The sequence below is a fragment of the Salmo salar genome, chromosome ssa17 (assembly GCF_905237065.1).
Source record: "Salmo salar chromosome ssa17, Ssal_v3.1, whole genome shotgun sequence".
Classification (NCBI taxonomy): domain Eukaryota; kingdom Metazoa; phylum Chordata; class Actinopteri; order Salmoniformes; family Salmonidae; genus Salmo; species Salmo salar.
Window position 1 is genome coordinate 73,341,694 of NC_059458.1, and position 26,162 is coordinate 73,367,855.

At 47.3% G+C, this 26,162-nt stretch overlaps 1 protein-coding gene across 2 annotated transcripts in view; it reads left to right on the forward strand.

Moving 5' to 3' along the window:
• Nucleotides 1-26,162, forward strand: part of LOC106609686 (palmitoyltransferase ZDHHC17) — a 68,707-nt gene that overhangs the window by 27,532 nt on the left and 15,013 nt on the right. For both annotated transcript variants that reach the window (XM_045700102.1, XM_045700103.1), the window contains exons 5-10: nt 711-855; nt 2,083-2,147; nt 3,958-4,120; nt 8,358-8,483; nt 11,388-11,530; nt 12,514-12,614. In XM_045700102.1, coding sequence (XP_045556058.1) covers nt 711-855; nt 2,083-2,147; nt 3,958-4,120; nt 8,358-8,483; nt 11,388-11,530; nt 12,514-12,614 — 743 coding nt within the window. The remainder of the gene's footprint in view (nt 1-710; nt 856-2,082; nt 2,148-3,957; nt 4,121-8,357; nt 8,484-11,387; nt 11,531-12,513; nt 12,615-26,162) is intronic.

Here is a 26,162-nt window from a genome sequence, read left to right on the forward strand (position 1 = left end):
AGTCACACGAGACCTTCAGAGTTGTATGAAGACCCAGTACTGCCTGTCCTCCTCACCCCTGTCAGAGAGCTCTCTACTGCATTATTCATATGATCAGCAGGGGGCCACCATTCCTAGCCGGGGGCCCCATACCTAGCCAGGCCTCACGGCTTTGTCAGCAGCCCTCCCCTCCCTGCTAGTGACCTTTCACAGTAGATAGGAGTGGAGCCCATCTGTCGCATCACTGACACTTTCTATATGCGGTTTATGTGTAGTATTGTGAATATAAGGACTTAATTACAATGCTGAGGATTGTGTTTGGTTAAGTATCTAGTGCATCAATCTTCTTATTAAACCATCTCTCAATCGGATGTGGTGTCTACGTTTCATTTATATTATGTTGTCATTTAACAGACACTTATCCAGAGCTACTTACACGCACATCGACAGACTTCACCTAGTCAGCTCAGGGATTCAAACCATTTCCTATCTACAAAACCCCCAGAGACTTTACATTTAGTTATTATTGGTGCAATCTGTCATGTCTGTTCCTGCTGTTAATAATGGGGTGTTATTAAGGGGGTTGGCTAGTTTCTTCTGTGCTGCAGATGAATGTTACAGATTGATCCTTTAAACAAAACAAAACCCAGAAACATGTCTAAATGCTAATATCACGCAATACCAGTTAGTTCTTGTGCTCATCAACATAATCATGTTGTGTGTGTCCACAGACAGGGCCACCTCACCATGGTGGTGCAGCTGCTGAAGTATGGGTCCGACCCCTCACTCATCGACGGAGAGGGCTGCAGCTGTGTCCACCTGGCTGCCCAGTTCGGACACACCTCCATTGTGGCCTACCTCATCGCCAAGGGACAGGTACGTCCCAATTGCAAATTAGCCCCTAACCCCTACTTCCTGTGTACTTGTGTAGATCTGAGAGGCTTTGATAAGTGTAAGCAATATTGTGAAAATTCTTCTTAGCCTATTAGAGGGCATTGTGGAGATATTACCATATTTCTTAAACCTCTGAAATCCTCTCAGATCTCCACAAGTGGTTAGGGGTTATGCAGCGTGCGTCAGTTAGATTTACTGTGACGTCACCCCTGTGTTATATTTATTCTGATCGCAGCAGAACTGAAACAGTTTTTTACTTTAAAGCTTTTCTCGCTTATTCAAATCACAGGAGTTGTTGTTGTCAGCCACCAGGGGGGCGTTGTTTCATTAGTTTTCCACCACCAGGGGGGCGTTGTTTCATTAGTTTTCCACCACCAGGGGGGCGTTGTTTCATTAGTTTTCCACCACCAGGGGGGCGTTGTTTCATTTGTTTTCCACCACCAGGGGGGCGTTGTTTCATTCGTTTTCCACCACCAGGGGGGCGTTGTTTCATTAGTTTTCCACCACCAGGGGGGCGTTGTTTCATTAGTTTTCCACCACCAGGGGGGCGTTGTTTCATTAGTTTTCCACCACCAGGGGGGCGTTGTTTCATTAGTTTTCCACCACCAGGGGGGCGTTGTTTCATTAGTTTTCCACCACCAGGGGGGCGTTGTTTCATTAGTTTTCCACCACCAGGGGGCGTTGTTTCATTAGTTTTCCACCACCAGGGGGGCGTTGTTTCATTAGTTTTCCACCACCAGGGGGGCGTTGTTTCATTAGTTTTCCACCACCAGGGGGGCGTTGTTTCATTAGTTTTCCACCACCAGGGGGGTGTTGTTTCATTTGTTTTCCACCACCAGGGGGGCGTTGTTTCATTCGTTTTCCACCACCAGGGGGGCGTTGTTTCATTAGTTTTCCACCACCAGGGGGGCGTTGTTTCATTTGTTTTCCACCACCAGGTGGGCGTTGTTTCATTAGTTTTCCACCACCAGGGGGGCGTTGTTTCATTAGTTTTCCGCCACCAGGGGGGCGTTGTTTCATTAGTTTTCCGCCACCAGGGGGCGTTGTTTCATTAGTTTTCCACCGCCTGCATTCCACATTGTCAGCCCTGCAAGGTTTTTCCTGGATCTGTTCAGTAGCTCAAACATCTTCAAAGAAGCACAGTGTCGGTCTTCTCTGTGTTTATTGGGGGTTTGTGACCATGTTCTCTTTCTCCCTCTCCTCCTATAGGATGTGGACATGATGGATCAGAATGGAATGACTCCCTTGATGTGGGCAGCTTACAGGACACACAGGTGGGTGTGGGTGTGTGTGTCTGTCTGTCTGTCTGTCTGTCTGTCTGTCTGTCTGTCTGTCTGTCTGTCTGTCTGTCTGTCTGTCTGTCTGTCTGTCTGTCTGTCTGTCTCATGCGTTCACCCATATCCTACTTATGTCCTAGCCTTGCCCCATCTAGCACTAATACACCAAGTTAATTTAAACACACACAGCAGTCACACAAACTGAAATCCATGCCCATTTAGAAATGGAATGCCCATCTAGATACGCAACGTTTAGAAATGGAATGCCCATCTAGATGATCAACATTTAGAAATGGAATGCCCATCTAGATGCTCAACGTTTAGAAATGGAATGCCCATCTAGATGATCAACATTTAGAAATGGAATGCCCATCTAGATGATCAACATTTAGAAATGGAATGCCCATCTAGATGATCAACATTTAGAAATGGAATGCCCATCTAGATGAGCAACGTTTAGAAATGGAATGCCCATCTAGATGATCAACATTTAGAAATGGAATGCCCATCTAGATGAGCAACGTTTAGAAATGGAATGCCCATCTAGATGAGCAACGTTTAGAAATGGAATGCCCATCTAGATGAGCAACGTTTAGAAATGGAATGCCCATCTAGATGAGCAACGTTTAGAAATGGAATGCCCATCTAGATGAGCAACGTTTAGAAATGGAATGCCCATCTAGATGAGCAACGTTTAGAAATGGAATGCCCATCTAGATGAGCAACGTTTAGAAATGGAATGCCCATCTAGATGAGCAACGTTTAGAAATGGAATGCCCATCTAGATGAGCAACGTTTAGAAATGGAATGCCCATCTAGATGAGCAACGTTTAGAAATGGAATGCCCATCTAGATGAGCAACGTTTAGAAATGGAATGCCCATCTAGATGATCAACATTTTAGAAATGGAATGCCCATCTAGATGATCAACATTTTAGAAATGGAATGCCCATCTAGATACGCAACATTTAGAAATGGAATGCCCATCTAGATGATCAACATTTAGAAATGGAATGCCCATCTAGATACGCAACATTTAGAAATGGAATGCCCATCTAGATGATCAACATTTAGAAATGGAATGCCCATCTAGATACTCAACATTTAGAAATGGAATGCCCATCTAGATACGCAACATTTAGAAATGGAATGCCCATCTAGATACGCAACATTTAGAAATGGAATTCCCATCTAGATGATCAACATTTAGAAATGGAATGCCCATCTAGATACTCAACATTTAGAAATGGAATGCCCATCTAGATACGCAACATTTAGAAATGGAATGCCCATCTAGATACTCAACGTTTAGAAATGGAATGCCCATCTAGATACGCAACATTTAGAAATGGAATGCCCATCTAGATACGCAACATTTAGAAATGGAATTCCCATCTAGATGATCAACATTTAGAAATGGAATGCCCATCTAGATGATCAACATTTAGAAATGGAATGCCCATCTAGATACTCAACATTTAGAAATGGAATGCCCATCTAGATACGCAACATTTAGAAATGGAATGCCCATCTAGATACGCAACATTTAGAAATGGAATGCCCATCGAGATACGCAACATTTAGAAATGGAATGCCCATCTAGATGATCAACATTTAGAAATGGATAGAAGACATAAGAGACAAACTAAAAGCACGAAGAAGAATGTGCAGTGGGCTATTACTTAAATAGCCACTAAACTTCAACTGTGTCGTTAATTAGAGCACATTAAACTATGACCTGGTGACTCTCATAAATAGACTATAAAGGCTTTGCACATGAACTTTGAACTTTGCCCCGTCCTAACAGCGTGGACCCCACCCGGCTACTGCTGACCTTCAACGTGTCGGTCAACCTGGGTGACAAGTACCACAAAAACACGGCTCTGCACTGGGCCGTGCTGGCCGGCAACACTACAGTCATCACCCTGCTGCTGGACTCCAACTCCAATGTGGATGCACAGAACATCAAGGTAAGGGGGCTGTGCAGCTGATCTTGGGACTGCTTTCTTGTGCCAGCATCTCCCCCGCTAATGGTTAAGGTTAGGATTTAGGGAGGAGAAGCTGATCCTAGATCTGTACCTAGTGGAAACGTCACTCCAGAGCCAGGCTATGTTACTGAAGGCCCAAATGTCTCCTACTAACCTCTGACCTGTAGAACATGCTTGTATCTGGTTAGCCTTTTAATTAGCTGTCCTGTATCTGGTTAGCCCTTTTAATAGCTGTCCTGTATCTGGTTAGCCTTTTAATCGCTGTCCTGTATCTGGGTAGCCTTTTAATAGCTGTCCTGTATCTGGTTAGCCTTTTAATAGCTGTCCTGTATCTGGTTAGACTTTTAATAGCTGTCCTGTATCTGGTTAGACTTTTAATTAGCTGTCCTGTATCTGGTTAGCCTTTTAATAGCTGTCCTGTATCTGGTTAGCCCTTTTAATAGCTGTCCTGTATCTGGTTAGCCTTTTAATTAGCTGTCCTGTATCTGGTTAGCCTTTAAATAGCTGTCCTGTATCTGGTTAGACTTTTAATTAGCTGTCCTGTATCTGGGTAGCCTTTTAATAGCTGTCCTGTATCTGGTTAGCCCTTTTAATAGCTGTCCTGTATCTGGTTACCCTTTTAATAGCTGTCCTGTATCTGGTTAGCCTTTTAATAGCTGTCCTGTATCTGGTTAGCCCTTTTAATAGCTGTCCTGTATCTGGTTAGCCCTTTTAATAGCTGTCCTGTATCTGGTTAGCCTTTTAATAGCTGTCCTGTATCTGGTTAGACTTTTAATTGGCTGTCCTGTATCTGGTTAGACTTTTAATTAGCTGTCCTGTATCTGGTTAGACTTTTAATTAGCTGTCCTGTATCTGGTTAGCCTTTTAATTAGCTGTCCTGTATCTGGTTAGACTTTTAATTGGCTGTCCTGTATCTGGTTAGACTTTTAATTAGCTGTCCTGTATCTGGTTAGCCTTTTAATTAGCTGTCCTGTATCTGGTTAGCCCTTTAATAGCTGTCCTGTATCTGGTTAGCCTTTTAATAGCTGTCCTGTATCTGGTTAGCCTTTTAATAGCTGTCCTGTATCTGGTTAGCCTTTTAATAGCTGTCCTGTATCTGGTTAGCCTTTTAATAGCTGTCCTGTATCTGGTTAGCCTTTTAATAGCTGTCCTGTATCTGGTTAGACTTTTAATTAGCTGTCCTGTATCTGGTTAGCCCTTTAATAGCTGTCCTGTATCTGGTTAGCCTTTTAATTAGCTGTCCTGTATCTGGTTAGCCTTTTAATTAGCTGTCCTGTATCTGGTTAGCCCTTTTAATAGCTGTCCTGTATCTGGTTAGCCTTTTAATTAGCTGTCCTGTATCTGGTTAGCCTTTTAATTAGCTGTCCTGTATCTGGTTAGCCTTTTAATAGCTGTCCTGTATCTGGTTAGCCCTTTTAATAGCTGTCCTGTATCTGGTTAGCCTTTTAATAGCTGTCCTGTATCTGGTTAGACTTTTAATTGGCTGTCCTGTATCTGGTTAGACTTTTAATTAGCTGTCCTGTATCTGGTTAGACTTTTAATTAGCTGTCCTGTATCTGGTTAGCCTTTTAATTAGCTGTCCTGTATCTGGTTAGACTTTTAATTGGCTGTCCTGTATCTGGTTAGACTTTTAATTAGCTGTCCTGTATCTGGTTAGCCTTTTAATTAGCTGTCCTGTATCTGGTTAGCCTTTTAATAGCTGTCCTGTATCTGGTTAGCCTTTTAATTAGCTGTCCTGTATCTGGTTAGCCTTTTAATAGCTGTCCTGTATCTGGTTAGCCTTTTAATTAGCTGTCCTGTATCTGGTTAGCCTTTTAATAGCTGTCCTGTATCTGGTTAGCCCTTTTAATAGCTGTCCTGTATCTGGTTAGCCCTTTAATAGCTGTCCTGTATCTGGTTAGCCTTTTAATAGCTGTCCTGTATCTGGTTAGCCTTTTAATAGCTGTCCTGTATCTGGTTAGCCTTTTAATAGCTGTCCTGTATCTGGTTAGCCTTTTAATAGCTGTCCTGTATCTGGTTAGCCTTTTAATAGCTGTCCTGTATCTGGTTAGACTTTTAATTAGCTGTCCTGTATCTGGTTAGCCCTTTAATAGCTGTCCTGTATCTGGTTAGCCTTTTAATTAGCTGTCCTGTATCTGGTTAGCCTTTTAATTAGCTGTCCTGTATCTGGTTAGCCCTTTTAATAGCTGTCCTGTATCTGGTTAGCCTTTTAATTAGCTGTCCTGTATCTGGTTAGCCTTTTAATTAGCTGTCCTGTATCTGGTTAGCCTTTTAATAGCTGTCCTGTATCTGGTTAGCCTTTTAATAGCTGTCCTGTATCTGGTTAGACTTTTAATTAGCTGTCCTGTATCTGGTTAGCCTTTTAATTAGCTGTCCTGTATCTGGTTAGCCTTTTAATAGCTGTCCTGTATCTGGTTAGCCTTTTAATAGCTGTCCTGTATCTGGTTAGCCTTTTAATAGCTGTCCTGTATCTGGTTAGCCCTTTAATAGCTGTCCTGTATCTGGTTAGCCTTTTAATAGCTGTCCTGTATCTGGTTAGCCCTTTAATAGCTGTCCTGTATCTGGTTAGCCTTTTAATTAGCTGTCCTGTATCTGGTTAGCCTTTTAATAGCTGTCCTGTATCTGGTTAGCCTTTTAATAGCTGTCCTGTATCTGGTTAGCCTTTTAATTAGCTGTCCTGTATCTGGTTAGCCCTTTAATAGCTGTCCTGTATCTGGTTAGCCCTTTAATAGCTGTCCTGTATCTGGTTAGCCTTTTAATAGCTGTCCTGTATCTGGTTAGCCCTTTAATAGCTGTCCTGTATCTGGTTAGCCTTTTAATAGCTGTCCTGTATCTGGTTAGCCTTTTAATAGCTGTCCTGTATCTGGTTAGCCCTTTAATAGCTGTCCTGTATCTGGTTAGACTTTTAATTGGCTGTCCTGTATCTGGTTAGCCCTTTTAATAGCTGTCCTGTATCTGGTTAGCCTTTTAATTAGCTGTCCTGTATCTGGTTACCCTTTTAATAGCTGTCCTGTATCTGGTTAGCCTTTTAATAGCTGTCCTGTATCTGGTTAGCCTTTTAATTAGCTGTCCTGTATCTGGTTAGCCTTTTAATTAGCTGTCCTGTATCTGGTTACCCTTTTAATTAGCTGTCCTGTATCTGGTTAGCCTTTTAATAGCTGTCCTGTATCTGGTTAGACTTTTAATTGGCTGTCCTGTATCTGGTTAGCCCTTTAATAGCTGTCCTGTATCTGGTTAGACTTTTAATTAGCTGTCCTGTATCTGGTTACCCTTTTAATAGCTGTCCTGTATCTGGTTAGCCTTTTAATAGCTGTCCTGTATCTGGTTAGCCCTTTAATTAGCTGTCCTGTATCTGGTTAGCCCTTTAATAGCTGTCCTGACATAACTTGAAAGGTGGAGCATTATAATCCAGTGTGGCCAATTAGAATACCTGGAGCACCACCAGTGTTTAGTGTCCATCCTATGGTCTTTCTCCTATCCTACTGTTTAGTGTCCATCCTATGGTCTTTCTCCTATCCTACTGTTTAGTGTCCATCCTATGGTCTTTCTCCTATCCTACTGTTTAGTGTCCATCCTATGGTCTTTCTCCTATCCTACTGTTTAGTGTCCATCCTATGGTCTTTCTCCTATCCTACTGTTTAGTGTCCATCCTATGGTCTTTCTCCTATCCTACTGTTTAGTGTCCATCCTATGGTCTTTCTCCTATCCTACTGTTTAGTGTCCATCCTATGGTCTTTCTCCTATCCTACTGTTTAGTGTCCATCCTATGGTCTTTCTCCTATCCTACTGTTTAGTGTCCATCCTATGGTCTTTCTCCTATCCTACTGTTTAGTGTCCATCCTATGGTCTTTCTCCTATCCTACTGTTTAGTGTCCATCCTATGGTCTTTCTCCTATCCTACTGTTTAGTGTCCATCCTATGGTCTTTCTCCTATCCTACTGTTTAGTGTCCATCCTATGGTCTTTCTCCTATCCTACTGTTTAGTGTCCATCCTATGGTCTTTCTCCTATCCTACTGTTTAGTGTCCATCCTATGGTCTTTCTCCTATCTTACTGTTTAGTGTCCATCCTATGGTCTTTCTCCTATCCTACTGTTTAGTGTCCATCCTTTGTTCCTGTGTCCTCAGACGTCCTATGATCTGGTACTACCTATCTGTCTGTGAATCATTGTTGGATTGTTACCGTGGTGATCCTCTGGATGTATTCCTCTGTTCGTCCAGGGTGAGACACCGCTGGACCTGGCCAAGCAGAGGAAAAACGTCTGGATGGTCAACCATTTACAGGAGGCTCGGCAGGCCAAGGGTTACGACAGTCCTGGCTACCTGAAGAAGCTGAAGATGGACAAGGTAGAGACCATGGAGGAGACTGAGTGGACATACACAAGCATGCAGGCTCACAAACACACTCGGGCACACACACACTCATACACGTATTCGCGTAAGCATGCAAGGCTATGTGTAACGCCACCATTGTCCCTCTGTGTCTAAAAACCTAACGCCACCTGTCTTTCTGGCCAGCAATCCCAGACCCTAAGAAGAGCACCTTCAGGCCTAGTTGCTGCCCTCTTGTTGACGTGAGACAGACAGACCAAAGCTAACACTCTATTCAGACCTTCCCTGGCCTCTCTGTCTTGAAGTAATTGCCCATCCAAGGTAGTGATTTCTTGGAGTCTGAGGAATCCAGCTGTTTGTCTGCACGGACAGACCTGAGGATTGTGTCAAGGCCCTAATCAGGGCGGAAGGTGAATTTGCCCCTAGATGGTGATCTTGGGTCAGATCAGTTTTTTTCTCCACTAATAGTTAAGGTTGGGTTTGGGGGAATGGAAGCTGATCCTAAATCTGTACTTCACCTCAGAGCCCTAATCAGTCTCTCCAAGTCAAGTGATCCAACCACCCCTGCTCGTTGGGACAGGAAGAGCACCAATTAGTTACGCTTGCATCTTGTCTTTTTCAAAGTTTTGCTTCATGACTTTGCATTTCTGTTGTCTTTCAAATTCATACGCTGTCGCACTGGATGATGTAGGTTGTCAAGGTACATCTTTAGATAGCACTCCATAGGGAGGCCCCATTAGCTGCTGTCACGCTACGACGCTAGTCGCCCAGCCGAGCTATGACGCTAGTCGCCCAGCCGAGCTATGACGCTAGTCGCCCAGCCGAGCTATGACGCTAGTCGCCCAGCCGAGCTATGACGCTAGTCGCCCAGCCGAGCTATGACGCTAGTTGCCCACTAGTTACTAGAGGTCGACCGAATGTGATTTTTTTCGACGCCGATACCGATTATTGGAGAATCTATCATTTTTTTAAAAGCCGTTTTTTAATTTTTTAATTTATTTTTTTGTAATAATGACAATTGCAACAATACTGAATGAACACTTATTTTAACTTAATATAATACATCAATAAAATCTATTTAGCCTCAAATAAATAATGAAAGGTGTTCAATTTGGTTTAAATAATGCAAAAACAAAGTGTTGGAGAAGAAAGTAAAAGTGCATGTAAGAAAGCTAACGTTTAAGTGCCTTGCTCAGAACATGGGAACATATGAAAGCTGGTGGTTCCTTTTAACATGAGTCTTCAATATTCCCAGGTAAGAAGTTTTAGGTTGTAGTTATTATAGGACTATTTCTCTCTATACCATTTGTATTTCATATACCTTTGACTATTGGATGTTCTTATAGGCACTTTAGTATTGCCAGTGTAACAGTATAGCTTACGTCCCTCTCCTCGCTCCTACCTGGGCTCGAACCAGGAACACATCGACAACAGCCACCCTCGAAGCAGCGTTACCCATGTAGAGCAAGGGGAAAAACTACTCCAAGTCTCAGAGCGAGTGACGTTTGAAACGCTATTAGCGCGCACCCCGCTAACTAGCTAGCCATTTCACATCGGTTACACCAGCCTAATCTTGGGAGTTGATAGGTTTGAAGTCATAAACGGCTCAATGCTTGAAGCACAGCGAAGAGCTGCTGGCAAAACGCACGAACGTGCTGTTTGAATGAATGCTTACGAGCCTGCTGCTTCCTACCACCGCTCAGTCAGACTGCTCTATCAAATATCAAATCATAGACTTAATTATAGCATAATAACACACAGAAATACGAGCCTTTGGTCATTAATATGGTTGAATCCGGAAACTATCATTTCGGAAACAAAACGTTTATTCTTTCAGTGAAATACGGAACCGTTCCGTATTTTATCTAACGGGTGGCATCCCTAAGTCTAAATATTGCTGTTACATTGCACAACCTTCACTGTTATGTCATAATTATGTACAATTCTGGCAAATTAATGACATTCTTTGTTAGGAATAAATGGACTTCACACAGTTCGCAACGAGCCAGGCGGCCCAAACTACTGCATATACCCTGACAGCTTGCACGGAACGCAAGAGAAGTGACACAATTTCCCTAGTTAAAAGAAATTCATGTTAGCAGGCAATATTAACTAAATATGCAGGTTTAAAAATATATACTTGTGTATTGATTTTAAAGAAAGGAGTTGATGTTTATGGTTAGGTACATATTGGTGCAACGACAGTGCTTTTTTTCGCGAATGCGCTTGTTAAATCACCCGTTTGGCGAAGTAGGCTGTGATTCAATGAGAAATTAACAGGCACCGCATCAATTATATGCAACGCAGGACACACTAGATAAACTAGTAATATCATCAACCATGTGTAGTTAACTAGTGATTATGTTAAGATTGATTGTTTTTTATAAGATAAGTTAAATGCTAGCTAGCAACTTACCTTGGCTTCTAGTCAGCCTGCCATGCAGGCTCCTCATGGAGTGCAATGTTAGGCAGGTGGTTAGAGCGTTGGACTAGTAACCGGAAGGTTGCAAAAACGAATCCCTGAGCTGACAAGGTAAAAATCTGTCGTTCTGCCCCTGAACAAGGCAGTTAATCCACCGTTCCTAGGCCGTCATTGAAAATAAGAATGTTTTCTTAACTGACTTGCCTAGTTAAATAAAGGTGTAAAAAAATATATATATAATCGGTGTCCAAAAATACCGATTGTAATGAAAACTTGAAATCGGCCCTAATTAATCAGCCATTCCGATTAATCGGTCAACCTCTTCTAATTACCTGTTGTATTCGCCACACGTGACAAATAAATTGTGATTTGAGTTGACACTATCGTTTATGTAGTAAGGTTACACAGTCTACAGTGCATCCCTGCCTTCCTGTTTAACCTCTCCTCCTCTTCCTCTCCTCCTTCCTTCCCTCCCTCTATCTCTTGTCCTCTCCCAGGAGTTCAGACAGAAGATCATGTTGGGGACCCCCTTCTTGGTGATCTGGCTGGTGGGCTTCATCGCTGACCTGGACATTGACTCCTGGCTCCTCAAGGGCCTCATGTACTGTGGCGTGTGGGTCACTGTGCAGTTCCTCTCCAAGTACGTCACACACACAACTTTGACAGTATATGTTGCTGTCAATGTAGCCCTGTTGAGCTGTCAGCAGGTTAGAGCTGGGTTTATTTCTCTCTAAACCTGAGACATCTGGGTTTATTTCTCTCTAAACCTGAGACATGTCAGCAGGTTAGGGCTGGGTTTATTTCTCTCTAAACCTGAGACATCCCAGCAGGTTAGGGCTGGGTTTATTTCTCTCTAAACCTGAGACATGTCAGCAGGTTAGGGCTGGGTTTATATCTCTATAAACCTGAGACATGTCAGCAGGTTAGGGCTGGGTTTATTTCTCTCTAAACCTGAGACATGTCAGCAGGTTAGGGCTGGGTTTATATCTCTATAAACCTGAGACATGTCAGCAGGTTAGGGCTGGGTTTATTTCTCTCTAAACCTGAGACATCCCAGCAGGTTAGGGCTGGGTTTATTTCTCTCTAAACCTGAGACATGTCAGCAGGTTAGGGCTGGGTTTATATCTCTATAAACCTGAGACATGTCAGCAGGTTAGAGCTGGGTTTATTCCTCTCTAAACCTGAGACATCCCAGCAGGTTAGGGCTGGGTTTATTTCTCTCTAAACCTGAGACATGTCAGCAGGTTGGGGCTGGGTTTATATCTCTATAAACCTGAGACATCCCAGCAGGTTAGGGCTGGGTTTATTTCTCTATAAACCTGAGACATGTCAGCAGGTTAGAGCTGGGTTTATTTCTCTCTAAACCTGAGACATCCCAGCAGTTTAGGGCTGGGTTTATTTCTCTCTAAACCTGAGACATGTCAGCAGGTTGGGGCTGGGTTTATATCTCTGTGGTTGACTTTGATATGTAGTTCTAAGGGTTTTGTGGACTGTGAGATTTGAGGTTTTTTACCGCTGAGTTCTAACAGTGATTCCCCCTCCCTCTTTCTTTCTCCCCTCCCCCCTCTCTCCTTTCTTCTCCCTCCCTCCTCGCCTCTCTCCTTTCTTCTCCCTCCTCCTCAGGTCTTTCTTTGACCACTCCATGCACAGCGCCCTGCCCCTGGGAATCTACCTGGCAACCAAGTTCTGGATGTACGTGACCTGGTTCTACTGGTTCTGGATTGATATCCTTTACAATAATAGTCTCCTGGTTTCCTCTGCCTTTTCTCCTTCCAACCATGATACATCAGTAAGCTGCTGTGCTGTACAAGGGCCTTTCGTTCACAGCGCCACCTGGCAAGACAGCTGTGTGTGTGTCAATATTCACCTCCTAACAATCAATTCTTTCATCAAGGAGGGAGGTGACTTCTGGGAATTGATGGGTTTTGACTGAGAGCAAAAGTGTATGAATATCTCCCCTGCGGCTATTGGTCCATTAGAGTGTCAGTCAAACTGCAGCTTATTCCAAACAGACAGATGAGCTTTCCCTTCTTCCATCTGGAACCCCTTTCGTCATGATTACCCACAGTGCACTGGAGTGTGAGGCCAGCTAAAGTGCTTTGGCCTGCCTCTCAGTCTACAGTGCAGAGAGCATCATAACACCCTCAAGGGCTCTTTACTATTGCGTAAACTTTTGGCCCACAAGACATGTTGTTGGCGGCAGACTCATTATTTCTATATGCTACCCACCATTGCATTTGTGTCACAGTTTACATCAGAGGCACTTGTGATGCAACCGTACTGGTTGATTTGAGTTTGTTGATTATGACAAGAGGCCGGACAATTTCTGTAGTGACTTCGTATAATGCTTCCCCCTCCTCTCTCTCTCTCCACCCCCGGATCCTTTTCAGAGGCTTGTGAAGTAACATTGCGGTCTAATTTCTCAGACAAGACACTAGCTCCTCTAGAACTATTCCCATATAGTTTACTTCCCCTGCAAACCGCACTGAATCTCTCACGGACGGTGAGAGGCGAGGGAAACTATTGTCCTAGGTGTTCTGGGTTGCTGAAGTTTCAAGCATCCTGTATAAAGCTAGGCTCGCTCTTTGCCATATGAATAGTCCCGTGTCCAGATAAGAGGCTGTATCACTGAACTGTGTGCTTTCAGCTCTGTGTGGATACAGTCTTTAATGAATACTGTGTGTTAAGATGTGCTAAACACTGTGTTGAGTGTGCAACACAGCTGACTGGGTCAGACCCGATGAAGCGACTCGTGGGCTCAATGTGTTTCTCTAGCTCCAAGATGGCTCCTCCAGTTGCTTTTTGGTAATGGAAAATTCCCTTACCGGGTCTGAAACTGCTAAATGACCGATTGAAAGTCAGGAGGGTTTGTCCCTTATCTGCCTCATTTGATTGCTGATGGGAGAGGAGTGTTTCTTCAATCCATTTGATCTGCATGATGTTGCTTGTTTCCTGGGATCTGCTGCTCTGCTCCCCGTCTACCGTAGCTTGGATCTGCTGCTCTGCTCCCCGTCTACCGTAGCTTGGATCTGCTGCTCTGCTCCCCGTCTACCGTAGCTTGGATCTGCTGCTCTGCTCCCCGTCTACCGTAGCTTGGATCTGCTGCTCTGCGCCCCGTCTACCGTAGCTTGGACCTGCTGCTCTGCTCCCCGTCTACCGTAGCTTGGATCTGCTGCTCTGCTCCCCGTCTACCGTAGCTTGGATCTGCTGCTCTGCGCCCCGTCTACCGTAGCTTGGATCTGCTGCTCTGCTCCCCGTCTACCGTAGCTTGGATCTGCTGCTCTGCGCCCCGTCTACCGTAGCTTGGATCTGCTGCTCTGCTCCCCGTCTACCGTAGCTTGGATCTGCTGCTGTGCTCACCGTCTACCTCTCTGTCAATCGGTTGTAACCTCTCCTGCTTTTTGAACAGGGGCTGTGTTGTTACTAGTTTCCCTCTGGTTAGAATTTTTTGTCCTTCATGGGAACATTGACCTGTGAGTTCCCATAAAAGCCACCACTATGAGTGTAAGTGAAATTCACACCTATACACAGGTCCTCTCTTGTGTGACGCAGCTTTGAGATTTAATAGTCAGGCAGGTTTTTCCAGTCTCACCTCTTGCCCAACAGCCCATCTCCCATTGAGATGTCCTCTTCAATGCCTCTTATCTCTTTGTTGTAGGGCTGTTCTATCCAAAGAATATCTACGTCCACATAGTCACTGTTAACAGTAGCCTGTACCTCATCGTGTAGTGAAAACTGGCAGTTCAGAACCGTAGACGGCTACAGCAAGGGATGACTGGATTCCTAAATGGAGTAGGGTGAAGTTGACGCTAGACGCTGATCTTGGGTCAGTTTAGCATTTTCCCCACTAATGGTTAAGATTGGGGGAGGGGAAGCTGATCCTACCTAGTTGATCATCTGTACCTAGGGGAAACTACACACCGGAGCGTTCACAAACTCCAGCAGTCCCTCCTCACTCCATTCCAACTGTGCCTCTTTGGGAAGTGGATGTTATGTAACTGAGGGGGTAACCTTGCCTGAGACCTGAAGACTCGTGTTAGCTCCCCGAGTTAATGCCTTGGCTGTAGCTCAGCGGGCTAACACAGTCTTGGCTCGCGCAGTAGACCGAGGTCCATACCCAGTTGGTCACATGTAGTCTATGATTGTTGTGATCTGGGTTGAATCTGATACAGCCACGGTTGTACGGTAGCTTTGTGGTGGTTGTACGGTAGCTTTGTGGTGGTTGTACGGTAGCTTTGTGGTGGTTGTACGTTGGTTGTACGTTGGTTGTGCGGTGGTTGTGAGGCAGCCATGTGATGTCTCTGCAATAGTAATCAGTGGAGGCGGCTTGGCCTTTGTCTAGGCTTTGTGTCTGCATTGACTTCCAGGTGTGGGCTTGGTATCTCTGGCTCTGTCTCTGCCTGGTTTTCAAAGTCTGCTACTGCAGACTTGTTATGCTTTAAAGCCTGCAGTTGAAATCAGATAAAGTGTCATTGGCGGAGCCCCAAGCGGTTGCCTTTTCATCCCCAGCAAGCATTTTATTCTACATGAGATTCAAAGGAGAAAAGCTTTTCTCCTTAAAGTAGTTACAAGTACTGGGTCACCTCCACAGTTTTATTGTTACTGAAATGGTAGGAGACTGGGGGAGGAGGAGAGAGTAGAAGTCTCTATTAGTAGGAGACTGGGGGAGGGGGAGAGTAGAAGTCTCTATTAGTAGGAGACTGGGGGAGGGGGGAGAGTAGAAGTCTCTATTAGTAGGAGACTGGGGGAGGGGGGAGAGTAGAAGTCTCTATTAGTAGGAGACTGGGGGAGGGGGGGAGAGTAGAAGTCTCTATTAGTAGGAGACTGGGGAGGGGGGGGAGAGTAGAAGTCTCTATTAGTAGGAGACTGGGGGAGGGGGGAGAGTAGAAGTCTCTATTAGTAGGAGACTGGGGGAGGGGGGAGAGTAGAAGTCTCTATTAGTAGGAGACTGGGGGAGGGGGGGAGAGTAGAAGTCTCTATTAGTAGGAGACTGGGGGAGGGGGAGAGAGTAGAAGTCTCTATTAGTAGGAGACTGGGGGAGGGGGAGAGAGTAGAAGTCTCTATTAGTAGGAGACTGGGGGAGGGGGAGAGTAGAAGTCTCTATTAGTAGGAGACTGGGGGAGGGGGGGAGAGTAGAAGTCTCTATTAGTAGGAGACTGGGGGAGGGGGGAGAGTAGAAGTCTCTATTAGTAGGAGACTGGGGGAGGGGGGGAGAGTAGAAGTCTCTATTAGTAGGAGACTGGGGGAGGGGGAGAGTAGAAGTCTCTATTAGTAGGAGACTGGGGGAGGGGGAGAGAGTAGAAGTCTCTATTAGTAGGAGACTGGGGGAGGGGAGAGAGTAGAATCTCTATTAGTAGGAGACTGGGGAGGGGGAGAGAGTAGAAGTCTCTATTAGTAGGAGACTGGGGGAGGGGGAGAGAGTAGAAGTCTCTATTAGTAGGAGACTGGGGGAGGGGGAGAGAGTAGAAGTCTCTATTAGTAGGAGACTGGGGGAGGGGGAGAGAGTAGAAGTCTCTATTAGTAGGAGACTGGGGGAGGGGAAGAGAGTAGAAGTCTCTATTAGTAGGAGACTGGGGGAGGGGGAGAGAGTAGAAGTCTCTATTAGTAGGAGACTGGGGAGGAGGAGGAGAGTAGAAGTCTCTATTAGTAGGAGACTGGGGAGGGGGAGAGAGTAGAAGTCTCTATTAGTAGGAGACTGGGGGAGGGGGAGAGTAGAAGTCTCTATTAGTAGGAGACTGGGGGAGGGGAGAGAGTAGAAGTCTCTATTAGTAGGAGACTGGGGGAGGGGGAGAGAGTAGACGTCTCTATTAGCAGCAGACTGGGGGAGGGGGAGAGAGTAGAATCTCTATTAGTAGGAGACTGGGGGAGGGGGAGAGTAGAAGTCTCTATTAGTAGGAGACTGGGGGAGGGGGGAGAGTAGAAGTCTCTATTAGTAGGAGACTGGGGGAGGGGGAGAGAGTAGAATCTCTATTAGTAGAGGACTGGGGGAGGGGGGAGAGTAGAAGTCTCTATTAGTAGGAGACTGGGGGAGGGGGAGAGAGTAGAAGTCTCTATTAGTAGAGGACTGGGGGAGGGGAGAGAGTAGAAGTCTCTATTAGTAGAGGACTGGGGAGGGGAGAGAGTAGAAGTCTCTATTAGTAGAGGACTGGGGGAGGGGAGAGAGTAGAAGTCTCTATTAGTAGAGGACTGGGGGAGGGGGAGAGAGTAGAAGTCTCTATTAGTAGAGGACTGGGGGAGGGGGAGAGAGTAGAAGTCTCTATTAGTAGAGGACTGGGGGGAGGGAGAGAGTAGAAGTCTCTATTAGTAGAGGACTGGGGGAGGGGGGAGAGTAGAAGTCTCTATTAGTAGAGGACTGGGGGAGGGGGAGAGTAGAAGTCTCTATTAGTAGAGGACTGGGGAGGGGGAGAGAGTAGAAGTCTCTATTAGTAGGAGACTGGGGAGGGGGAGAGTAGAAGTCTCTATTAGTAGGAGACTGGGGGAGGGGGGAGAGTAGAATCTCTATTAGTAGAGGACTGGGGGAGGGGGAGAGTAGAAGTCTCTATTAGTAGGAGACTGGGGGAGGGGGAGAGAGTAGAAGTCTCTATTAGTAGAGGACTGGGGGAGGGGAGAGAGTAGAAGTCTCTATTAGTAGAGGACTGGGGGGAGGGGAGAGAGTAGAAGTCTCTATTAGTAGAGGACTGGGGGAGGGGAGAGAGTAGAAGTCTCTATTAGTAGAGGACTGGGGGAGGGGGAGAGAGTAGAAGTCTCTATTAGTAGAGGACTGGGGGAGGGGGAGAGAGTAGAAGTCTCTATTAGTAGAGGACTGGGGGAGGGGGAGAGAGTAGAAGTCTCTATTAGTAGAGGACTGGGGGAGGGGAGAGAGTAGAAGTCTCTATTAGTAGAGGACTGGGGGAGGGGAGAGAGTAGAAGTCTCTATTAGTAGAGGACTGGGGGAGGGGGAGAGTAGAAGTCTCTATTAGTAGAGGACTGGGGAGGGGAGAGAGTAGAAGTCTCTATTAGTAGGCGACTGGGGGAGGGGGAGAGAGTAGAAGTCTCTATTAGTAGGAGACTGGGGGAGGGGGAGAGAGTAGAAGTCTCTATTAGCAGCAGACTGGGGGAGGAGGAGAGAGTAGAAGTCTCTATTAGCAGGAGACTGGGGAGGGGAGAGAGTAGAAGTCTCTATTAGTAGAGGAGGGGAGAGAGTAGAAGTCTCTATTAGTAGGAGACTGGGGGAGGGGGAGAGAGTAGAAGTCTCTATTAGTAGAGGACTGGGGGAGGGGGGAGAGTAGAAGTCTCTATTAGTAGGAGACTGGGGGAGGGGGAGAGAGTAGAAGTCTCTATTAGTAGGAGACTGGGGGAGGGGGAGAGAGTAGAAGTCTCTATTAGTAGGAGACTGGGGGAGGGGGAGAGTAGAAGTCTCTATTAGTAGGAGACTGGGGGAGGGGGAGAGAGTAGAAGTCTCTATTAGTAGGAGACTGGGGGAGGGGGAGAGAGTAGAAGTCTCTATTAGTAGGAGACTGGGGGAGGGGAGAGAGTAGAAGTCTCTATTAGTAGGAGACTGGGGAGGGGAGAGAGTAGAAGTCTCTATTAGTAGGAGACTGGGGGAGGGGGAGAGAGTAGAAGTCTCTATTAGTAGGAGACTGGGGGAGGGGGGGAGAGTAGAAGTCTCTATTAGTAGAGGACTGGGGGAGGGGAGAGAGTAGAAGTCTCTATTAGTAGGAGACTGGGGGAGGGGGAGAGAGTAGAAGTCTCTATTAGTAGAGGACTGGGGGAGGGGAGAGAGTAGAAGTCTCTATTAGTAGAGGACTGGGGGAGGGGGAGAGTAGAAGTCTCTATTAGTAGAGGACTGGGGGAGGGGGAGAGAGTAGAAGTCTCTATTAGTAGAGGACTGGGGGAGGGGGAGAGTAGAAGTCTCTATTAGTAGAGGACTGGGGAGGGGGAGAGAGTAGAAGTCTCTATTAGTAGGAGACTGGGGGAGGGGGAGAGAGTAGAAGTCTCTATTAGTAGGAGACTGGGGGAGGGGGAGAGAGTAGAAGTCTCTATTAGCAGCAGACTGGGGGAGGAGGAGAGAGTAGAAGTCTCTATTAGCAGGAGACTGGGGAGGGGAGAGAGTAGAAGTCTCTATTAGTAGAGGAGGGGAGAGAGTAGAAGTCTCTATTAGTAGGAGACTGGGGGAGGGGGAGAGAGTAGAAGTCTCTATTAGTAGGAGACTGGGGGAGGGGGGAGAGTAGAAGTCTCTATTAGTAGAGGACTGGGGGAGGGGAGAGAGTAGAAGTCTCTATTAGTAGGAGACTGGGGGAGGGGGAGAGAGTAGAAGTCTCTATTAGTAGAGGACTGGGGGAGGGGGAGAGAGTAGAAGTCTCTATTAGTAGAGGACTGGGGGAGGGGGGAGAGTAGAAGTCTCTATTAGTAGAGGACTGGGGGAGGGGGAGAGAGTAGAAGTCTCTATTAGTAGAGGACTGGGGGAGGGGGAGAGTAGAAGTCTCTATTAGTAGAGGACTGGGGAGGGGAGAGAGTAGAAGTCTCTATTAGTAGGAGACTGGGGGAGGGGGAGAGAGTAGAAGTCTCTATTAGTAGGAGACTGGGGGAGGGGGAGAGAGTAGAAGTCTCTATTAGCAGCAGACTGGGGGAGGAGGAGAGAGTAGAAGTCTCTATTAGCAGGAGACTGGGGAGGGGAGAGAGTAGAAGTCTCTATTAGTAGAGGAGGGGAGAGAGTAGAAGTCTCTATTAGTAGGAGACTGGGGGAGGGGGAGAGAGTAGAAGTCTCTATTAGTAGAGGACTGGGGGAGGGGGAGAGTAGAAGTCTCTATTAGTAGAGGACTGGGGGAGGGGGAGAGAGTAGAAGTCTCTATTAGTAGAGGACTGGGGGAGGGGGAGAGAGTAGAAGTCTCTATTAGTAGAGGACTGGGGAGGGGGAGAGAGTAGAAGTCTCTATTAGTAGGAGACTGGGGGAGGGGGAGAGAGTAGAAGTCTCTATTAGTAGGAGACTGGGGGAGGAGGAGAGAGTAGAAGTCTCTATTAGTAGGAGACTGGGGGAGGAGGAGAGAGTAGAAGTCTCTATTAGTAGGAGACTGGGGGAGGGGGAGAGAGTAGAAGTCTCTATTAGCAGCAGACTGGGGAGGAGGAGAGAGTAGAAGTCTCTATTAGCAGGAGACTGGGGAGGGGAGAGAGTAGAAGTCTCTATTAGTAGAGGACTGGGGGAGGGGGAGAGAGTAGAATCTCTATTAGTAGAGGACTGGGGGAGGGGGAGAGAGTAAAGTCTCTATTAGTCGAGGACTGGGTGAGGAGGAGAGAGAAGTCTATTAGTCGAGGACTGGGGGAGGGGAGAGAGTAGAAGTCTCTATTAGTAGAGGACTGGGGAGGAGGAGAGAGAAGTCTCTATTAGTAGGAGACTGGGGAGGGGGAGAGAGTAGAAGTCTCTATTAGTAGGAGACTGTGGGAGGAGGAGAGAGTAGAAGTCTCTATTAGTAGGAGACTGGGGGAGGGGGAGAGAGTAGAAGTCTCTATTAGTAGAGGACTGGGGGAGGAGGAGGAGAGTAGATGTCTCTATTAGTAGGAGACTGGGGGAGGGGGAGAGAGTAGAAGTCTCTATTAGTAGAGGACTGGGGGAGGAGGAGAGAGTAGAAGTCTCTATTAGTAGGGGACTGGGGGAGGGGAGAGAGTAGAAGTCTCTATTAGTAGGAGACTGGGGGAGGGGGGGAGAGTAGAAGTCTCTATTAGTAGGAGACTGGGGGAGGGGGGGAGAGTAGAAGTCTCTATTAGTAGCAGACTGTGGGAGGAGAGAGTAGAAGTCTCTATTAGTAGGAGACTGGGGGAGGAGGAGAGTAGAAGTCTCTATTAGTAGGAGACTGGGGGAGGGGGAGAGAGTAGAAGTCTCTATTAGTAGGAGACTGGGGGAGGGGGGAGAGTAGAAGTCTCTATTAGTAGGAGACTGGGGGAGGGGAGAGAGTAGAAGTCTCTATTAGTAGGAGACTGGGGGAGGGGGAGAGTAGAAGTCTCTATTAGTAGGAGACTGGGGAGGGGGGGAGAGTAGAAGTCTCTATTAGTAGGAGACTGGGGGAGGGGGGGAGAGTAGAAGTCTCTATTAGTAGGAGACTGGGGGAGGGGAGAGAGTAGAAGTCTCTATTAGTAGGAGACTGGGGGAGGGGGAGAGAGTAGAAGTCTCTATTAGTAGGAGACTGGGGGAGGGGAGAGAGTAGAAATCTCTATTAGTAGAGGACTGGGGGAGGGGAGAGAGTAGAAGTCTCTATTAGTAGAGGACTGGGGGAGGGGGAGAGAGTAGAAGTCTCTATTAGTAGAGGACTGGGGGAGGGGAGAGAGTAGAAGTCTCTATTAGTAGAGGGACTGGGGGAGGGGGAGAGTAGAAGTCTCTATTAGTAGAGGACTGGGGAGGGGGAGAGAGTAGAAGTCTCTATTAGTAGAGGACTGGGGAGGGGGAGAGAGTAGAAGTCTCTATTAGTAGGAGACTGGGGGAGGGGGAGAGAGTAGAAGTCTCTATTAGTAGGAGACTGGGGGAGGGGGAGAGAGTAGAAGTCTCTATTAGCAGCAGACTGGGGGAGGAGGAGAGAGTAGAAGTCTCTATTAGCAGGAGACTGGGGAGGGGAGAGAGTAGAAGTCTCTATTAGTAGAGGAGGGGAGAGAGTAGAAGTCTCTATTAGTAGGAGACTGGGGGAGGGGAGAGAGTAGAAGTCTCTATTAGTAGAGGACTGGGGAGGGGAGAGTAGAAGTCTCTATTAGTAGGAGACTGGGGGAGGGGAGAGAGTAGAAGTCTCTATTAGTAGGAGACTGGGGGAGGGGAGAGAGTAGAAGTCTCTATTAGTAGGAGACTGGGGGAGGGGGAGAGTAGAAGTCTCTATTAGTAGGAGACTGGGGGAGGGGGAGAGAGTAGAAGTCTCTATTAGTAGGAGACTGGGGGAGGGGGAGAGAGTAGAAGTCTCTATTAGTAGGAGACTGGGGGAGGGGAGAGAGTAGAAGTCTCTATTAGTAGGAGACTGGGGGAGGGGGAGAGAGTAGAAGTCTCTATTAGTAGGAGACTGGGGGAGGGGGAGAGAGTAGAAGTCTCTATTAGTAGGAGACTGGGGGAGGGGGAGAGAGTAGAAGTCTCTATTAGTAGGAGACTGGGGGAGGGGGAGAGAGTAGAAGTCTCTATTAGTAGGAGACTGGGGGAGGGGGGAGAGTAGAAGTCTCTATTAGTAGGAGACTGGGGGAGGGGGAGAGAGTAGAAGTCTCTATTAGTAGGAGACTGGGGGAGGGGGAGAGAGTAGAAGTCTCTATTAGTAGAGGACTGGGGGAGGGGAGAGAGTAGAAGTCTCTATTAGTAGAGGACTGGGGGAGGGGGAGAGTAGAAGTCTCTATTAGTAGAGGACTGGGGGAGGGGGAGAGAGTAGAAGTCTCTATTAGTAGAGGACTGGGGGAGGGGGAGAGTAGAAGTCTCTATTAGTAGAGGACTGGGGAGGGGGAGAGAGTAGAAGTCTCTATTAGTAGGAGACTGGGGGAGGGGAGAGAGTAGAAGTCTCTATTAGTAGGAGACTGGGGGAGGGGGAGAGTAGAAGTCTCTATTAGCAGCAGACTGGGGGGAGGAGGAGAGAGTAGAAGTCTCTATTAGCAGGAGACTGGGGAGGGAGAGAGTAGAAGTCTCTATTAGTAGAGGAGGGGAGAGAGTAGAAGTCTCTATTAGTAGGAGACTGGGGGAGGGGGAGAGAGTAGAAGTCTCTATTAGTAGAGGACTGGGGGAGGGGGAGAGTAGAAGTCTCTATTAGTAGAGGACTGGGGGAGGGGGAGAGAGTAGAAGTCTCTATTAGTAGAGGACTGGGGGAGGGGAGAGAGTAGAAGTCTCTATTAGTAGAGGACTGGGGAGGGGGAGAGATTAGAAGTCTCTATTAGTAGGAGACTGGGGGAGGGGGAGAGAGTAGAAGTCTCTATTAGTAGGAGACTGGGGGAGGAGGAGAGAGTAGAAGTCTCTATTAGTAGGAGACTGGGGGAGGAGGAGAGAGTAGAAGTCTCTATTAGTAGGAGACTGGGGGAGGGGGAGAGAGTAGAAGTCTCTATTAGCAGCAGACTGGGGGAGGAGGAGAGAGTAGAAGTCTCTATTAGCAGGAGACTGGGGAGGGGAGAGAGTAGAAGTCTCTATTAGTAGAGGACTGGGGGAGGGGGAGAGAGTAGAATCTCTATTAGTAGAGGACTGGGGGAGGGGGAGAGAGTAAAGTCTCTATTAGTCGAGGACTGGGTGAGGAGGAGAGAGAAGTCTATTAGTCGAGGACTGGGGGAGGGGAGAGAGTAGAAGTCTCTATTAGTAGAGGACTGGGGAGGAGGAGAGAGAAGTCTCTATTAGTAGGAGACTGGGGGAGGGGGAGAGAGTAGAAGTCTCTATTAGTAGGAGACTGTGGGAGGAGGAGAGAGTAGAAGTCTCTATTAGTAGGAGACTGGGGGAGGGGGAGAGAGTAGAAGTCTCTATTAGTAGAGGACTGGGGGAGGAGGAGGAGAGTAGATGTCTCTATTAGTAGGAGACTGGGGGAGGGGGAGAGAGTAGAAGTCTCTATTAGTAGGAGACTGTGGGAGGGGGAGATAGTAGAAGTCTCTATTAGTAGCAGACTGTGGGAGGAGAGAGTAGAAGTCTCTATTAGTAGGAGACTGGGGGAGGAGGAGAGTAGAAGTCTCTATTAGTAGGAGACTGGGGGAGGGGGAGAGAGTAGAAGTCTCTATTAGTAGGAGACTGGGGGAGGGGGAGAGAGTAGAAGTCTCTATTAGTAGGAGGCTGGGGGAGGGGAGAGAGTAGAAGTCTCTATTAGTAGGAGGCTGGGGGAGGGGAGAGAGTAGAAGTCTCTATTAGTAGAGGACTGGGGGAGGAGGAGGAGAGTAGAAGTCTCTATTAGTAGGAGACTGGGGGAGGGGGAGAGAGTAGTCTCTATTAGTAGAGGACTGGGGGAGGAGGAGAGAGTAGAAGTCTCTATTAGTAGGAGACTGGGGGAGGGGGAGAGAGTAGAAGTCTCTATTAGTAGAGGACTGGGGGAGGGGGAGAGAGTAGAAGTCTCTATTAGTCGAGGACTGGGGGAGGAGGAGAGAGTAGAAGTCTCTATTAGTAGGAGACTGGGGGAGGGGAGAGAGTAGAAGTCTCTATTAGTAGGAGGCTGGGGGAGGGGAGAGAGTAGAAGTCTCTATTAGTAGAGGACTGGGGGAGGAGGAGGAGAGTAGAAGTCTCTATTAGTAGGAGACTGGGGGAGGGGGAGAGAGTAGAAGTCTCTATTAGTCGAGGACTGGGGAGGAGGAGAGAGAAGTCTCTATTAGTAGGAGACTGGGGGAGGAGGAGAGAGTAGAAGTCTCTATTAGTAGGAGACTGGGGAGGGGAGAGAGTAGAAGTCTCTATTAGTAGAGGACTGGGGGAGGAGGAGAGAGTAGAAGTCTCTTAGTCGAGGACTGGGGGAGGAGGAGAGAGTAGAAGTCTCTATTAGTAGGAGACTGGGGGAGGGGAGAGAGTAGAAGTCTCTATTAGTAGAGGACTGGGGGAGGAGGAGAGAGTAGAAGTCTCTATTAGTCGAGGACTGGGGGAGGAGGAGAGAGTAGAAGTCTCTATTAGTAGGGGAGGGGGAGAGAGTAGAAGTCTCTATTAGTAGGAGACTGGGGTGAGGGGAGAGAGTAGAAGTCTCTATTAGTAGAGGACTGGGGAGGGGAGAGAGTAGAAGTCTCTATTAGTAGGAGACTGGGGGAGGGGGAGAGAGTAGAAGTCTCTATTAGTAGAGGACTGGGGAGGAGGAGGAGAGTAGAAGTCTCTATTAGTAGGAGACTGGGGAGGGGAGAGAGTAGAAGTCTCTATTAGTAGAGGACTGGGGGAGGGGAGAGAGTAGAAGTCTCTATTAGTAGGAGACTGGGGGAGGGGGAGAGAGTAGAAGTCTCTATTAGTAGAGGACTGGGGGAGGAGGAGGAGAGTAGAAGTCTCTATTAGTAGGAGACTGGGGAGGGGAGAGAGTAGAAGTCTCTATTAGTAGAGGACTGGGGGAGGGGAGAGAGTAGAAGTCTCTATTAGTAGAGGACTGGGGGAGGAGGAGGAGAGTAGAAGTCTCGATTAGTAGGAGACTGGGGGAGGGGAGAGAGTAGAAGTCTCTATTAGTAGAGGACTGGGGGAGGGGAGAGAGTAGAAGTCTCTATTAGTAGAGGACTGGGGGAGGAGGAGGAGAGTAGAAGTCTCGATTAGTAGGAGACTGGGGGAGGGGAGAGTAGAAGTCTCTATTAGTAGAGGACTGGGGAGGGGAGAGAGTAGAAGTCTCTATTAGTAGGAGACTGGGGGAGGGGGGAGAGTAGAAGTCTCTATTAGTAGGAGACTGTGGGAGGAGGAGAGAGTAGAAGTCTCTATTAGTAGGAGACTGTGGGAGGAGGAGAGAGTAGAAGTCTCTATTAGTAGGAGACTGGGGGAGGGGGGGAGAGTAGAAGTCTCTATTAGTAGGAGACTGGGGGAGGGGAGAGAGTAGAAGTCTCTATTAGTAGGAGACTGGGGGAGGGGGAGAGTAGAAGTATCTATTAGTAGGAGACTGGGGGAGGGGGAGAGAGTAGAAGTCTCTATTAGTAGGAGACTGGGGGAGGGGGAGAGAGTAGAAGTCTCTATTAGTAGGAGACTGGGGGAGGGGGAGAGAGTAGAAGTCTCTATTAGTAGGAGACTGGGGGAGGGGGAGAGAGTAGAAGTCTCTATTAGTAGGAGACTGGGGGAGGGGGAGAGAGTAGGAGTCTCTATTAGCAGGAGACTGGGGAGGGGAGAGAGTAGAAGTCTCTATTAGTAGAGGACTGGGGGAGGAGGAGAGAGTAGAAGTCTCTATTAGTAGGAGACTGGGGGAGGGGAGAGAGTAGAAGTCTCTATTAGTAGGAGACTGGGGGAGGGGAGAGAGTAGAAGTCTCTATTAGTAGGAGACTGGGGGAGGGGGGAGAGTAGAAGTCTCTATTAGTAGGAGACTGGGGGAGGGGGAGAGAGTAGAAGTCTCTATTAGTAGGAGACTGGGGGAGGGGGAGAGAGTAGAAGTCTCTATTAGTAGGAGACTGGGGGAGGAGGAGAGAGTAGACGTCTCTATTAGCAGCAGACTGGGGGAGGGGGAGAGAGTAGAAGTCTCTATTAGCAGGAGACTGGGGAGGGGAGAGAGTAGAAGTCTCTATTAGTAGAGGACAGGGGGAGGGGAGAGAGTAGAATCTCTATTAGTAGAGGACTGGGGGAGGGGGAGAGAGTAGAAGTCTCTATTAGTAGGAGACTGATGGAGGGGAGAGAGTAGAAGTCTCTATTAGTAGGAGACTGGGGGAGGAGGAGAGAGTAGAAG